The 16,304-nt window shown below is 34.3% G+C and overlaps 2 protein-coding genes across 3 annotated transcripts; one reads left to right on the top strand and one right to left on the bottom strand.

Annotated features, from left to right (window-relative positions):
• Nucleotides 1-10,208: 10,208 nt before the first annotated feature.
• LOC107934796 (ATP synthase subunit O, mitochondrial) lies at nucleotides 10,209-13,169 on the bottom strand. Its single transcript, XM_016867306.2, has 6 exons — nucleotides 12,937-13,169; nucleotides 12,527-12,574; nucleotides 12,009-12,252; nucleotides 11,046-11,158; nucleotides 10,599-10,685; nucleotides 10,209-10,508 (listed from the first exon to the last, which is right to left on the bottom strand). Exons 1-6 carry the CDS (start codon nucleotides 13,054-13,056, stop codon nucleotides 10,380-10,382), a joined length of 741 nt encoding a protein of 246 aa, XP_016722795.1. The 5' UTR covers nucleotides 13,057-13,169; the 3' UTR covers nucleotides 10,209-10,379.
• A 1,048-nt stretch (nucleotides 13,170-14,217) lies between these two features.
• On the top strand, nucleotides 14,218-15,409 carry LOC107934801 (uncharacterized). 2 transcript variants are annotated; one of them, XM_041082720.1, is made up of 2 exons: nucleotides 14,218-14,697; nucleotides 15,038-15,409. In XM_041082720.1, exons 1-2 carry the CDS (start codon nucleotides 14,475-14,477, stop codon nucleotides 15,286-15,288), a joined length of 474 nt encoding a protein of 157 aa, XP_040938654.1. In that variant the 5' UTR covers nucleotides 14,218-14,474; the 3' UTR covers nucleotides 15,289-15,409. The 2 variants fall into 2 exon arrangements, with proteins under 2 accessions (XP_040938654.1, XP_016722805.1); XM_016867316.2 differs by having other exon boundaries at nucleotides 14,272-14,697; nucleotides 15,059-15,409.
• The last annotated feature ends 895 nt before the right edge of the window (nucleotides 15,410-16,304 follow it).

Raw genomic sequence — 16,304 nt, 5'->3', positions numbered from 1 at the left:
TGGTACAGGTGGTGTGTTGGTTGGATTGGGGTGGGTTACATGACTGCACTGTACTGATACTGAATTGGGCTTAGGCCCACACTGTTACTGTATAGGGCTAAGGCCCAGACTGTTACTGCAGGCTATTTACTATTTGACTGATAAGGGATTACACACTTAGTTTTCGTAAACTCACCCTTTCTTTTAACTGCGCAGGTAATCCCCAGCCTTATATGATTTGGCACGGCGAGGGAATTGCAGGTGGCCATACAACTACCGATTTTCTACCTTTGAATTTATCCATTAAAATTTCATATTGGGTTTTTAGTTATGTAATAAGGCCATTTGTAGTTTTAACTTTTATTTGGGCTTTGATTTCTGACCTTAAACTGCTAGACTAGGAATAGACGAGTTTTCAAACCAATTACTGTTTTCAAAAACATATGTCTTAAGCTTCTTAAATTTAAATTGGCTTCTGCAACTGAAAGAGATTTTCAACGAAATTAAGGACGTCTTTAGAAGTGACTAAATTTTCAATGAACCACATTTTTAAAATTACACGAACAAAAAACTGAGACTTTTCACAAGCTTTAAATAGTAAGAAGGGTTTTTTAATGGAAACACGGTTTCAAAAAACACTTTGATGTGACACGTCAGATTCGGTCATAACATCTAGGACGGGTTTAGGGTGTTACATTGCCCCTCATTATAACCCCCCAAACCCGACCTAGGTGTTATGGCCAAATTTCAGAAGCCACATTAATTCTATAGAAAAGCTTTTTTCTATTTAAAGTTGTTATGTTTAAATTGTTCTTATGAAAAATTTAATTATTTCAAAAATAATTTATTATCATCGAAAAACATTTAGTAAAAATTGATTAATTTGAGTAAATTCTCTTAATAATTCAAACTATTACTTTTAATCGTTTTAAGAAGGTAAATTGTAAATATCAATTTAGAAATGTTACAAATATTCTATATGTAAACAATTTGCAGCAGACTTAATTTACTTTAGAAAACTTTATATTTGAAATTACTTATAATCGGGTGAAAACATATTTAAGTTTTAAAACAGTATTTAAAATATTTAAAAATTCATTGATTATGCATGCATAGCAGTTATTGTATCAAAATTTTAAATGACCAAAAATAATCCAGTGTCCAATGTCCAAAAACAAACCCAAAGAGTTTAGAAAGTATTTTATTAAAATTAAATCTGAGAGACTCCTCCAAATGCTGCATCCAAGCCCTATGGTGCATCAGTGTGAGTTTTATATCAAGCTAAATATCAAATAAACATTACAATATTATTTCCATACACATAATAATCTAAACTGAAGACTTTTATACACATGATTATGTCAATGCAAATTTTTATAAAAAAACATTTATGCATATATTTCAAAACATCCTACCCATCACCGCTACACACCAAAAGGGGTTCCCCAAAACACATCCATCCAAAACACACCATCACATATGTGGATAAAGCCACCAATTTTGTAGACTAGCTGCCAATACACATAATTTTGATCAAGCCACCAAAATCGCGGACAAGCTACTGAAACACATATGTGGATAAACCACCAAAATTGTATATTATTAAACTGCCACGTCTTCCTCCTTACACAATGTCCTAACCCCATGTAATGCATCATGGCATGCAAATTTATTATCAAAACAATAGGCATGTTAAACATGCATTCATATACAAATCCAATATCGATAGTCATGGTAACCCATGCTTTACAAAGCGAACATATAAGCCATGATATCACATAACATGATATTAGAATAAAATCACAAAATATTAGCACAAAATATAACATGCTAATAAGATTTAAGTGCCTTAAATCCTCATAATCACTCACATGATATTTTTGCTATATTTTATGTTTACAAAAATATTTAGTTAATCATAACAAAGATCATCACATATTAAACTTGAATAAAACACACTCTTTTAGTTATCCAAATCATAAATCCTAACTGAACTTGTACACTTCTGATCCAAAAGAGTAAAATTTCATTTGCGCCTAACGAAATCATATTTGTTAAGTATTTCGTTAACACCGATAAAGAATTAACCAAAACCAACTTACTCCTCAAACTCATAGCACTTACATTTTATTTCCAAATGCCCCCAAAGAACCGCTTCTAATGTTGATGATCAGAATTGATGTGAGGATCTAAGATTGAAGGAAAAGAAATAGAATTATCATGAGAAGAAAATAGGATAAGTAGAATTGAAAATAAAAGATAGAAGAATAAAAAAATACTTTTAATTGCCAATAGTTTTCAAGGATAGAAAATGATGAAGAACACTCCAAAAATAATTGTAAAATTCTCTAATACGAAGAAAATAGAGAGAATAGTTGATAATCAAAAGAAGAAAAATAAAAGAGGAGAAAAGTTATAAAAGAAGGTAAAGTGGTGCTATGGTGGTGAAGTGGTGGTTTGGTGGTGGTAGTATCGAATTATTCAAACAAAAGAAGGTAAAGTAAAGAAAATGGCAAGGGCGTGGAACCAAAAAGGGCGGCACAAGGTGGTGATCAAGGAGAAGCAAAAAGAGAAACGATGAAACAAAATTCAAAACAAAAGAAAAGTGATAGGAAAGTAAGTGGGACGGCACATAGTCCACATTCATCCAATCAATGCATTCAATAGGGGACAACGGTGTTAGAGAGAATTAACAACAATTAACTTTAGAAGTTACTCTTTGGAATTTTGAAAATAAGGAGTTACTAAACACTTGAAATAGGAGTTACATGCACATATATTGATGGTTTTGCATGGGAAGAATGGCCAACTTTGTTTAAAAATTTAATAAAAGATGATAGCATGAGACTTAAACTTGGTTAACTTAGGAGTTACTTAAGGTGTTTAACCACTAAAACACTTCAAATGCTTGTTAATAAAATAACAACAACTAGAATTTTGGGATGTTATTGCATGTAAAATGATATGCGAATTGTGCAAGTATACATGTCGAATAAAGTAATAAAGTGATAAGTGAGATCATCTCCACAGGGACCAGATTAGGTATAGAAATGGTCAAGTTATGATAAAGATTAATGTTATGGCAAAACCGAGTTAAGTATGCAGTGCTAGATTAAAATAATAAGGATGAGTTTGAATTGTATACGGATTGATATGGGAAAATGCTAAGGCAAAGTAAGAGTGAAATATGTAATGGCAATAACGAGAATGATTATGTGAATAATATGTGAACTAATAAATAAATAACTAAGGATGCTATGGTGAAGATACTGCGGCAATGGATAGAAGGTCTACAACGTTGATTTGGAAGGTTGAGATTACTAAGAATCTTCCTTACTTTCAGTAATGCCTCAACACAATTGTACTTAATCTACTGCTTAGAAGAGACCTAAAGTGATCTACTTCTTTCGAAAGCAAAATCTCAAATAACCTGGCCTATGTCTAAGGCTTTAACATGGTACCCTGCACTGATTTGTCTTCCTTTCGTATAAACGTTGCTCTATGTCTAAATTTTACTATAAGTTTTTGTCGAGTACTTGCTCATATCATTCAATTACAGTCCAACTAATCCAACTTTTTCAGAATTAGATTCAATTTTATGGGCATACTGCACATTCATCTATGTCTAGGGAATGTATGCATACACTTAGAAAATAAGAACAATTGAATGAAACAGTAGATTAAATCAAACACATGCGTCAACTATTAAAGAAAATAAAAGTTTCATCACATAATCCCAACCCTATGATGTAACAGCCCATTTTCAATGAAATTAGAACAGTGGTTTCGGGACCACAAATCCAAGTTAGAAAGAAAATGTATTTTAATATTATTGCATGATCTGCATTATAATAGGAATGTTAAGTGAAAATTCTCATAAGAAAATTTTTACCAATTATTTGTTTAATTATGGAAAGGACCAAATTGCATAAAATGCAAAAGTTGAGTTCTAGTAGCTATAAGTACCAAATAGCTATGACATTCAAAACTTGAGGTCCTTATATGGTAATTAGACCATTAAAGAAAAGTTAGTAGATATTTTTTATGAATCATCCAATGGAAAAATTAGGAAAGGATAAGGACTAAATTGGAAACTAAAATAACTAAAAGATGATAATAGAAAAATATCATCATTTTATATCATCTTCCCCAAATTAAGACATGGAAACCCTAGTAAGGAGAAAAGTTTTCAAGCCATCTTTCTTGGCTTAATTGGGTAAGTATTATTGTCCCATTTTTAGTAATTTTTCTATTTTTGAGATCAAGATAGCCTAATCCATCTATTTTAGGGATTAATTTAAAATTTTATCAAAGTAAAAAAGTTTTTTAATGGATGAATATGCTGAAAATTTGAAATTTATGATAGAAAATGAAAGGTTGTTGATAAATAAACAACTTTTACAAAGAAAATTTTGATGAAATTATGATTTAGGGACTAAATTGTAAAGATGTAAAAGTTATGGAAAAAATTATAAATTTTGTGAAATACAAGTGCTGTAGATGTTATATGAAAATTTTGGTTAGGCTTGGAATAAGGATTAAATTGCATGAATGTCATTTTCCGAGCCTAGAGACGAAATTGTCATTTATGAAAAGCATAGGAGCAAAATGGTAAATTTTCCTAGGATATAAGTTGAATCCAATTGAATATGAAATATAATGAATTGATGATTAAATTCATTTACATAGAACTGAAAAGACCAAATATGGAATTGGATCGAGGAAAACAAAAAGTAACGGATTAGTAGAATTTTATATACGAACAAGTGTCTAGGTAAGTTCGTGTAACTTAATCATGTATATTTACATTTTTAGATTGAATGTTGTATATGTGAGAATTGTATAAATGATTAATGTATGAAAATAATCACATGCCCGAAATTACTCGATAAATAATGAGTTTCATTTGAATAATGAAATGCGATGGATACAGTATTTTCCCGTACTGATTATAGTCCAGCATATGTTGCGGACATTATAACTCGAGCGAGCATCCTGTTAAAAGCCTTCTTGAGCATCATGTTATATAGTTCCTATGAGCATCTTAATTGGTAGTGATTCTGTATGTGTTGCGCACTACCGCAGCCCTTTGTGAGCGTCCTATTACACAATTCGATAGCTTGTGGTCCAGCATTTATTGTGGACACAAATGCAACTCTCTGTGAGCGTTCTGATATAGGCTCTTATGAGCTTCCTGACATGGCTCGCTTAAACTCTCTATTACCTTATCTGGTGCTCCCTGATAATAACTCTTCGGAGTTACCTATAAAGCTCTATGAGCTCCCTGATTAAAACTCTTCTGAGTTTCCTGTTGAGCCCGGATAAGTGTCCTATTACATGGCTCATTGAAGCATCCTGATATATGTGGCTCGAGAATGTGCTCCCTAATTATGTACCCTATCGGGTACCCCTAAACATGAATTGACGGATCACTGATTTGTATACCTCGCGTATACTACCTGATTATCCATCGAAATTTCAATTATTCAACAGATAAAATTCCTGACATGAGAAAATTACGAGATTAAAAGAATTATGTTTTGAATGCTTCTGAAATACCTAAAAGTTTGTAGCATGATGAGCTTATCCATGTTTATTTGATGTACATGTGAATTATGTGACTAACTTGCTTAATTGAGTGTATGTGATTAGGCAAATTGCCAAATTTTTGGGAAGCATGTTATTGAATGTTTATTTTAATGAATGTTATTGGTAAGTTTAATTCTTGTTATACGAACTTACTAAGCATTAAAATGTTTACTAGGTTTTCTTTTCTCTGTTTTCTACTGCTCGAAAGCTTATAAAGGTTGGAGATCGGTTAGAGCATCATCACACTATCCACCGGCTTGTTTTGGTATAAATAGTAAATTTATTTTAGTATAATGGCATGTATAGGTTAACTTGGCCAATTATTGGCTTGTCAATGGTTGTTTGTAATCTAGCCATTGGAATGGCTAGTGATAGTTGGTATATATTTGTAAGTATTGGTGTAGGTTGTTGGCAAATTTGGGTGAGAAATAAAGCTAGGAAATGGCTTTATTTTGTCCACACGGGTAGACACACGGGCATATGTCTTGACCATGTGTGACACACGACCTGACACATGGGCGTGTGGTTGGCGTATGTCCCCTGCATCTTAAAATTGAAAAACAGAATGCTCAGAATTAGGCACACAGGTATAGACACAGGCATGTGTTTCAGCCGTATGTGACACATGGCCTAGAACACGGGCATGTGTCTTGGCGGTGTGAATCTTGTACCTAATTTTTGAAAATTAAATTGACCACACGACCTAGCACACGGGTGTGTGGCAGGCTGTGTGACTCAAGTTAGAGAGTTACACGGGTAAGGACACGGGCTGGGACACGGCCGTGTGCCTTACATTGTATGCCCACACGACCTGACACATGGGCATGTCACTTAGCTGTGTGAGCCACATGGCCTACTCATACGGGCGTGTGACCCTTGTATATAAGAAAAATTTAGAAATTTTGTGAAAATTTTCTAAGATCCCGATTAGTCCCGAATTGTTTCTAATGCTTAAATTGGGCTTTGAGGGTTCGTTAAAGGGACGATATGATTAGTTTCAAATATGAACAGTAAATGATATGAATTAACTGTAATTATTCTGTAAACTCTGGTAACGCTCCGTAACCCTGTTCTGGCGACGGATACGGTTTAGGGGTGTTACATATGAGATTTAACTCATGAGTCGGCAATTAAAATTCAAGTTTGAACATCCAACATCATTTTGATCAATTCAATTTATGGAGAACAAAATCAGAAATAATGGACGAACTTAGGAAGATGGTTGTCGCCAAATCAATCTTCAATCCAGCAGCACAGTGTCCTGTGATGGCTGAAAAGGACTGCCTTCAGTCTCCTCTTTTCGTCTCTATTCAGCCGCTACCCTTTATTGTTGCCCCAGATCTCCACACTTAGGGCTTCCTCCTTCAACTTTTTATAGTCTTTTTCTTCCTAGAATAGATCCAATAGCCCACGATATCCTCTCCATTTTTTTAGGCAGATTTTTCTAGTATAAGTAGAGTTGGGCTAAAAAATGGTCTGCAATGAGTGTTGACTCAATCATCTCCCTGAATTTCCACAACATACAAGGTGGCAAACTATCCAACCTTTTGCCTCGGCAAACCTTAAGTCCTTTATTTCTTTCTCCAAATCCTGCACCTGCCAAACCACCAAACACAATCCTTTCGTATGCAATTAAAAGTACCTAACATTTAAATACAGTCCAAGCTCCTAATGCAATGATAAAAATACTAATGAAATGTCCTAAAATACAACTAAATGTACCCAAGTACAAGCAATTAGTTAGGTCTAAATGCATGAAATATAACTCTTTTCAAGAGTTATCAAATGTGACACTCATTGTCCTGGGTCACGCAGAGAACCCCCTTTAGGTAATCACCTTCCTTTAGTTCTCTTCCGTATGATGCCATAGCCTAGCTATGGTTTAACATAATATGGTGTCATTGCCATGGACTTTTCCTCTGAAAGATCGTGTTTAAAGTCCCGACAAACCCTTTTATGACTCCACCGTGGTGAACAGACACAGATTCACTTGACAGACCTTTCATGTATTTGCACCAAACTTAACATACATCTCAGACATGCTCTTACAGTCATATTTTCAACTCTAGATTTCTCATCACAAACTCAATACTTATCAAATTCATTCAAACTATACATGCAAATATTATCCAACATTTGTATATCAGAGTACCATCGTATTGCCCTTTTCTAATCTTAATTCATAGTTCACATGATTCTCCACAGAAGTATCTAGAATAAACTAGTATACACACACAAGAGTTAGCTTAGGGACTCACTCTCATCAAAACATTTTGAGTAGCATAAAACTAAGACGTATACACATAATCTAGACATCCCTATAAAACCATACTTCACATCGACTTACTTGAGGTCAACAAATCTATACCAAGTATGCATGTCATTCTTAACAAACATTAACACAGTCATAGACATACTTCAGTAATCACACACAAGGTCACAAACATAACATAATGTAACTTCAAGGCTTACAACATCATCTTTCAGACACTCTCTTACAGATCTACGAGTACCATCATTATACAAACAATAGTTAGCATAAAGACTCACCTAATTCTCATCTGCTGCATTTCAAAGCTTCGAATCCAAACTTCCATCGTGCAATCAACAGCAACTACTGCTACAAAGTAAGGAAGCCCATCAAGACCTATTCATATACCCCTTTTTCCATCATTTTTAACACTGAAAATCCTCAAGCAGGGTCATTTTATCTTTTATCTTACTGATCTACCAAGTCTAACAGATTTACTCTTCACAATACAAGATGTAAAGTCATAAATCTTTCCTCGACGTGGTGTAATCACTGGTAAAGACCCAAATCTACAACTTTAACTCAAGGGAAAAAATGAAAGACTTTGAGTTCCTTTAGGTCTAGACAGAACTACTTCTTAAAGAAGGAAGAAGAAAACTCCGTCCATTTAGACCTAAATATCTATATAAAGAACCCAAGCTCTTATTGGAACTTACCACGTGTCACACACTATCAAAGCTATCTTTATAAATGATTTATAGTTGTAAATAAAAAATCTAATATTTTTATATTCCTGGTTTGTCCCTTTTGTTCCTTTCTAACTACTTCGTTGGAATGTAACTAGCACTACTACTAAATAAATTGGGCGTACAATACCTTTGGTAGAAATCTCCCAACACTCTTACCAAATCTCTTCTTTCTTATAACTTAGTTCATTATAAAAAACAATCATCGCTTAACAATCTAATACCTACTATGCGTCTGATCTATACGCCATAACAACAATTGGGCGAATATCACTACGCCACTCAGGTTACTTCCAGTTTACTCACCAAATTTAGAATCCACCCCAAAACTGGGTGTTACATTGAGTGTAAACGAGGCAGACATCTTTATATGCAAACAGATGGTGACTTTGAAGATAGTGATTCCCAAATCACTTGGAAGCTTCCATTCAAAGTCCTAGTATTTTTGTGAAACATTTGTAATTATTATAAATTAAAACCTAGCCACTGCAGAGAAACATCACAGTAGATACCATTAATACTAGTGGGAATCCCCATTGTTGAGTAAGGAGATGCTTAAGAACAACGGTGAAAAACAACAATAGCTCACTATTGGATTGTCAATGCATAGAAGACGTGAATCCCCACTCATAAAGGGGTAACTTTTTAAGCGGAACCTAAGCTTCAAGGTATATAATACTTATGAGCCAAGTACGTAACCATGCATGTTAACAATGGAACAATTGTCTCTGTAGACAAGAGATGGAGAAGAATTGTTACCAGGAAAGAGCCAATGCACTGGAAGTTAAAATCATTGATGTTAGACATTTGAACCCTAACCAATCGAATTCACTAGAGCTTTGAACAAAGCACACATCTATTGGATCCAGAAATTAAAAGACTGGCTAAGTGGGCATCAACGACACACTATTGTTCATTGGCACTAACAGAAAATATTTTTTGTCAAGTACCTTAAAAAAAACACCCATTTAGGAAAAAAATGCTTTCAGCTTTGTAAGGCTGTTCCAAGCAACAAATTACTTTGTTAGACAACAAAAAATCGCCTCTGTTACACATTGTTATTGGTATATACACGCAAGCGCGCATATATATATAAATATATATATGAAATAATCAAGAAACTTCCTACTCAACCCATCATAGCGAAGCACATCCCTGCATCGAATAAGCTCTATCGTTTGGTCACAAAATCACCTTTATCTGCTCAAATAAACGAGTTCTCACGCATTGGCGGCATCTAGCAACCGTGGTGAACAAAGCTAAGCAGCACGCACATACATCACGTGAGGAACATGGAGAAGCAAGGAGAGCTAGAGAAGTAAAGAGAGCATTGAAACACATTCGGCATTGGGTTGTATGGTGGGATGAACACTTGAAAAAACCTAAACAAAACAGGAAACAGGATAGAAGCATACTACATAATAGGTAATGCAAAGAGACATTATATATCTGCATTAATCTGTCCAAGTGAGTCAAAGTGTAACTTTTAAATACCTGGGCCATTTATGATAAAAAATAATAAATGCCGAGAAAGTTTCTTTTATTGTGAATGGATGCATTCCATCATATAAGGTCAAAGCAACCATACACAAAAGGCCATACAAACGGTATTTTAGTAATTTTCCCAGATAAAAAATAATAAATGCCGAGAAAGTTTCTTTTATTGTGAATGGATGCATTCCATCATATAATGTCAAGAGTAGAAGAAAACAGAGGCAAAACAAAAAGACCATTAATTATTCTTTGCAGTTCTCGGAATAACCCAATTGGTGCACAAGGAAACTGAAATGGTCACTTGGCGGTTATAATATCCTTCAGAGGGAACCAAAGTTGATAGGCTCACGCAAGAACCTCTCCATCTGTCGTGCCCTAGTCTTAATGGACATGTCAAATACCTTTTGCTCAAACTCTACGACAAGCCCACCAAGAATACTAGGATCGATCTGGCACAAGCAAGAAAATATTTACAACATCATTCTACCAAAGAAAAACAAAAGAACAAAAATTAGAAACAGATGAAACTAACTGCATACCTTCTGTTCCAGCTTAACCTGCTTCCCCTGTCCAATTATTTCCTGCAACGTCTCCTTTAGTTCCTTCTCCTCCTGAGAAGGAAGGGGCTGGTATAGAATGACAGCCATTAAAATGAGAAACAGAAGGACAATATAAATCCAAACAAGATGACTTCCAAAATTCTCAGAGCCTTAACACTCGGGAAGCAGCCAAGTAGGCTTTTATAGGTTAAGGAAATGAATTTTGCAAATCACAAAGACATCAAGAGATTAAGAGTGCCAGTATAAAATGAACAATTGAACCAAAATTTCATGTGTCTAAATTGCTTTTCACTGTTAGCCTGCAATCTTTTCCTTCAAAGGGAGAAAAAGAAGCTATATTTATATTTCAACTTTAAGAACACAATATTTGCTTCAAATGGTGATACAAGTTATATTACAGAAAACTTTACTTGAAAGTGAACTTACAATAACACTTGTGACAATAGCTTTCACTTCTCCCTTATGAGCCATGGTCAACTCCACAAATCTCTTTGCAATGCTTTCTATATGTCTTAGCCTTCCATTCTCAGCTAGTATAACTAGCATGGATAAATATAAAAATTTCAGAGAGGTATTTAATCATTAAACACAACAAATTAGGAGCTATCAGGGAAACAAAGGCATTGATGAGAAAGAAATGCAAGTACAGCTATAGTACAGGCAAAGCCACAACCAACAAACGCACAAATGCCTGGTGAAAGGCCATAAAGAAAACAGGAATTGAATATCATACAAAGTGAGCATACTGCAACAATTATTGTTTGCAAATTATAGCAGACAGGAAAACACTATAATGAAACCCATATAGGTCAGGAAGAATCCTTTAGAGCAAAAACAATGACAAAATCAAAGGGGAAAAGAAGTCTGAAAAACAGGAAAAACAATAATAAAAATACAACCATCAGTGGAAGGTGTTCCATATTTGTCTATAATGACAAGAAGACCAGATGGCTCATAGGTCAAAAGTAATTAGAGCACAATATTTAAGACATGATTTGGTTAAACACAAACAGAAAGAAAACATAAAACAACTAAAGCACCCGAAAAACGTAATCCACAATATCCCACGCTATTTCATTGCACAATATGGATTGCTATCATACACTTTGACAACTCTTCTACACTATGCCTCAATCATCCTATGCTTTTACATGCCAATAATAAAAATCTAGATTTCCAGCATCAGTTGCAGAAATAGGAGTAGCTACTTGTGGCCCATTCGTAAGTGAAACTATCAAGCATTCTGACCACCTTATGTTTCGCATTTCACTGGACCATCAGACACTTATGTTCATCAAGAATAAACAAGGTAGTCTTACACAGTCTCAATTTCACAGTCTCAGTTTCACAACCCTAAAATTTTGTCAATCTATTTTCCAGTTTCCATACCTAAAAAGTTCTTTGTAAGATCTGAAAATTTAGCTTGCCCACATATCTCATTAATGGCTTTGACCCGTGTCTCTGCAGGTACTGACAAGTCCTTAGTGAATTGAGAAAACAATTGACTGTTTTTTGATGCCTGAACAAGGTCAAGAAGTTCAGACTCAACCTTGTCCAGAGCATTTCCTTTTACGGCTGCAAGGTACAGTGCAGATGCATAGTTTCCAGATCCACCAAACAAAGCCAAAGGCACCTAAAATGCCAATAAGAACCAAAAGAAGAGTTAGAACCCATTTAAATTTAACTTTTGCACCTTGAGCCTTTTTACAACCCAAGGAAAGACCTAAAGATCAGCAACCGACCTTTTTCTCACAAAAAGGTCTCTAATTATCAGAATCCATTTTAGAAGCCAAGGAAAGGTAAATGGGGCAATGAACTTGTTCAAAAGCATGCGCCTCGACTAGCCAAAATATGTATAACAAAACTATCATGAATTCGTAGAAAAAAAAAAGAAACTACCAAGGCACCTTAACATTCTCGTCCTTCTTCAGAGAAGTAGAATATTTCCTCGACAGCTGTAAGAAACACAATGGGAGAAATCAACCAGAGAGTAAACAATTTAAAATTCAGCTCAATTTAAAATTCAGCTCGACAATTACACTGCCGTGAAATGCATGGAAAAAGGAACAGATGATAAGATTATAAAAATATGAGCCATTCCGCCTAAGCATTCAATCTGGCTATCCTCTTCTTCTCTCACAACGAAATCATAATAGTAGCAGAATAGCAAAGGCAAAGAAAATAAATATACAGAAACGAAAATATAACCTAAATCAGATTCGGATCACCTCACATAGGAAAAAAGAAGGTGCGACTGAACTAGGATAAAATATATAATAGAAAATAGAGAATGGAATCGATGAGAGATGACAATTACCTCGGGGCAAAGTAGAGTTCGGTGAAGAGTAGCTCTGGGAGTGTGAGAAGGCAGGGAATCGGATCTCAAAAGCCTGTGAAAGATAGGGAGAGTGGATCTGAAGCGCGCTGCCACCGCCATTTCTAAACACAACCCTAATTCTTACGTTGATTCTGGAGATCGCTTTCTTTGGCGTGGGAAGTGAGGGAAAGTGCATTTGAGCCTGAGGGTGAGATGTACTGGACTTGGAATTGGGCTGGGCTTCAGTACTTGTGTCATCTTAACTTGACGGCCGAACGAAAAGGCTCAACAGTTCCGTGGTAAACTATTATCTCCTCGACATTGCGAGTTAAACGGAATCAATCAGCTGAGAAAAATATTAAATTTAATTTATTTAAAATAATTAATTCTATTGTAAAGATAATTATATATTTCAATAATTTAATAATTAAATTACAAAATAGATAAATGGTAAATATTTATATATTTTTCAGATATTGGTGTTAACTTTATTTATTATATATATTTATTTTATAAAATATGAGTGTCGCAAAATTTAGTTTAAATAGATTTAATAATTAAGTAATCGCACCAAATTTAAAATGATTAGTGATGACTCCTAATTAGAATGATATTTAGTGTTTAGCATATCAAATTCTTGTATATTTATTTCATGACCGAATGCATTGTATAAAATTATTTTTATATCTCTATAATACATTTAAATTATTGATTGAGTTAGTATCATAAATCAATTAAGATAACTAAAAATATTTTTTAAAAATTAACAAATATAATTTATAATGGTGTCTTTGTTTCTTTTATATTTTTATATAAATCTATAAAAATCAATTTAAATCTTGAATAAATCTAAAAAAAATCTATATGTCATGCAACTTGAATCCACAAACACTATAATATTCAAAACCTTAATTTCATCATTTAGCAAAAACTTTCTTTATTTTTATCTATTTTTTTATAATATGTTTTCTTTTCTTAATTTTCACCTAATATCCCTGAAGTCAACATCTATACTATCTAAAGTATCACTTTCAAAAGAAAAACCTAAATTGTCTAATATATCGCCTACTTATACTAAAGACCATTACTATTTACTACGATGGTTATGCAAAGTATGACTTTTTCATACCTTTTTCGTTGCCAAAATCATACGATGAACGGTGCATTTACTTATTATTAATATTTATTAATATAAAAATAATGATAACAATTAAATTAAAAAATATAACAATACTGTAACATAAAAAAAGGAAAAAAAAAAGAAGAAGAAGCAAGCGAACCTAGTGTAAGATGGGCTATGTCTTGGTCTTTTGGACTCTCCATCCTCCAACTGAAGTTCGATCTAGTTAGTCTTAGACAGACAGGCCTTCTACCTTATAATCTCATGGGATGGGCTGCGTGGCTATATGGAAATGGATAAATATTATATCTCTGCTTTCTTGGCCAGTAGATGTGGAATCTCAGTAAGTCTTAAGCCACCGCATAATTGAGAACCCATACTAAACGGAAACAAACAGGGAGGGCAAAAGGTGAAAGTTATGGTTTTGGCATACAGCATCTCTCAAACCCTCATCTACAACTGCAACTATCAGTTCAAGGCTCTCGACTTTGTTAAAATAAAGTTATCTTCGGATTCAGATCAAGCAAAACCGAACGGAGTATCTGGATTCCAAGCAAAAAAGCGATGCTTAAGGTGCAAAACCCTCTACTCTGATGCAGATAATTCCCCTACTTCATGCTCCTTCCACGGCCATGCGACTGGTATATTATTCATCTTATCAACTGTATACGTCACAACTCACAGACAAGTTATTCTCTTTCTATCATCATATTCATATTCTTTCTTAATTTTATGATAAAAAGGAAGGAATAACAAAGCGTTTATCCTTGAAATCCAATAGAAAGATTTGCTATAAATATCTTAAATCCCAGTTAAAGTCCATCAGATCACAGAATTAAAATCAACGATGGTGTTTCCTGGCTACATGTATATGTTTTCCACTTGCTAATTGATCTGGTTGTGTATGTATATGAATCAGTTAATTTCTTAAGCAGAGAGTCAGTCCCATTCCGTTACATTCCTTGACTAATTAAAGCTTAGAGTCATTGCAAAAATTTGCAGGAGAGAAAGGATTATTTGCATTGGCACCTCCACACCAGGGGATTGATGGAGACTGGACGGATGGCTCTGGAGTCATCGTCTACAAATGGAATAACGAAAATAATAGACCAAATACTGGACGCGCCAATTGGAAAAAAAGATGGAGTTGCTGCCAAGAATATGATGAAAATGCACCACCTTGTATTCGTGGATGGCATGTCTCATACGATGACGGCTTCACTTTATATTAGATGCCATTTATATTTTTTGTTTAGTATAATACCATATTGACATTAATCTAGGTTCAACTTGAGAAATGCTTCCATTGTATATACGACGTATGCATCTCAATCTCATAGTTAATTCCTTTCACTGTCAACGTTTGCTCATCTTGCATAAATGATAAGAGTGATGAAGACCCAATCTAGCATGTGAAAAGAAAAAAACCAAGGCGTGAGGTCCTGTCCCCTTTGGTACAATCAATCGAAAGCTAAGGTGTAAGGTCTCGTCCCTTTTGAAGAATTGGTTAATGTGCAATGTCTCGTCCCCTTTATGCCCATGGAGGTCAAGGTGAGTAGTATTGTCCCCCTTGATAGAATCAACTAAAGATCAAGGTGTGAAGTCAAAGGTTTTTCCCCCCTTACACCAGGAAAGCTAAGGTGAGAGGTCTCATCTCTCTTGGTAGAACTATCGAAAGCCAGGGCGAGAGGCATCATCTCGCTTGGTAGAATCAACCTAAGACAAGGCAAAAGGTTTCATCCCTCCTTGATGACAATATCAACTTTTCCATGATAAAACTGTCTTTGTAGACCTAGGCGAATTGTATGAACAAACCTTACAACCTATTTAGGCTAAAATTGCCTACCCAATCACAAGCATGCATGTTTTTTTCGAAATAATGCAATACGACCATTCAACAAATGTTAAAGCACAAACGTGCATACACAAAAGCTATTACACAAAAAACATTCCAAACTAATTTTATTGCAAATGAAAGCAAAATGAATAGTGACGACGAAGCCTTGAATCAATCTCGGTGATAATAAAAGCAAAAATGCAAATTTATTAATGTTAGTAAATACTTACAAAATGTGTCTCTAAATAGACATAGTAATAAAAACATCATTGCAAAAATGCAAATTTATTAATGTTAGTAAATACTTACAAAATGTGTCTCTAAATAGACATAGTAATAAAAACATCATTAATCATCTTCAAAAGAAAATTTTTTAGGGATAGAAGAAGTTCCGCCAAAATTTCTTTTTCC

This window comes from Gossypium hirsutum, chromosome A12 (genome assembly GCF_007990345.1).
Source record: "Gossypium hirsutum isolate 1008001.06 chromosome A12, Gossypium_hirsutum_v2.1, whole genome shotgun sequence".
NCBI classification, from domain to species: domain Eukaryota; kingdom Viridiplantae; phylum Streptophyta; class Magnoliopsida; order Malvales; family Malvaceae; genus Gossypium; species Gossypium hirsutum.
This window is presented reverse-complemented; position numbering and strand designations above follow the sequence as displayed.

Bases quoted from the DNA above. Each gene is read 5' to 3' on its own strand.
- LOC107934796 (XM_016867306.2), bottom strand. From the start codon at position 13,056: ATGGCGGTGGCAGCGCGCTTCAGATCCACTCTCCCTATCTTTCACAGG. The intron at 12,253-12,526 runs GTGCCTTGGTAG...TTGGCATTTTAG, and splicing joins AGAAGGACGAGAATGTTAAG to GTGCCTTTGGCTTTGTTTGG. The intron at 10,686-11,045 runs GTAAGTTCACTT...ATTCTATACCAG, and splicing joins CTATTGTCACAAGTGTTATT to CCCCTTCCTTCTCAGGAGGA.
- LOC107934801 (XM_041082720.1), top strand. From the start codon at position 14,475: ATGGTTTTGGCATACAGCATCTCTCAAACCCTCATCTACAACTGCAAC. The intron at 14,698-15,037 runs GTATATTATTCA...ATTAAAGCTTAG, and splicing joins CTTCCACGGCCATGCGACTG to AGTCATTGCAAAAATTTGCA.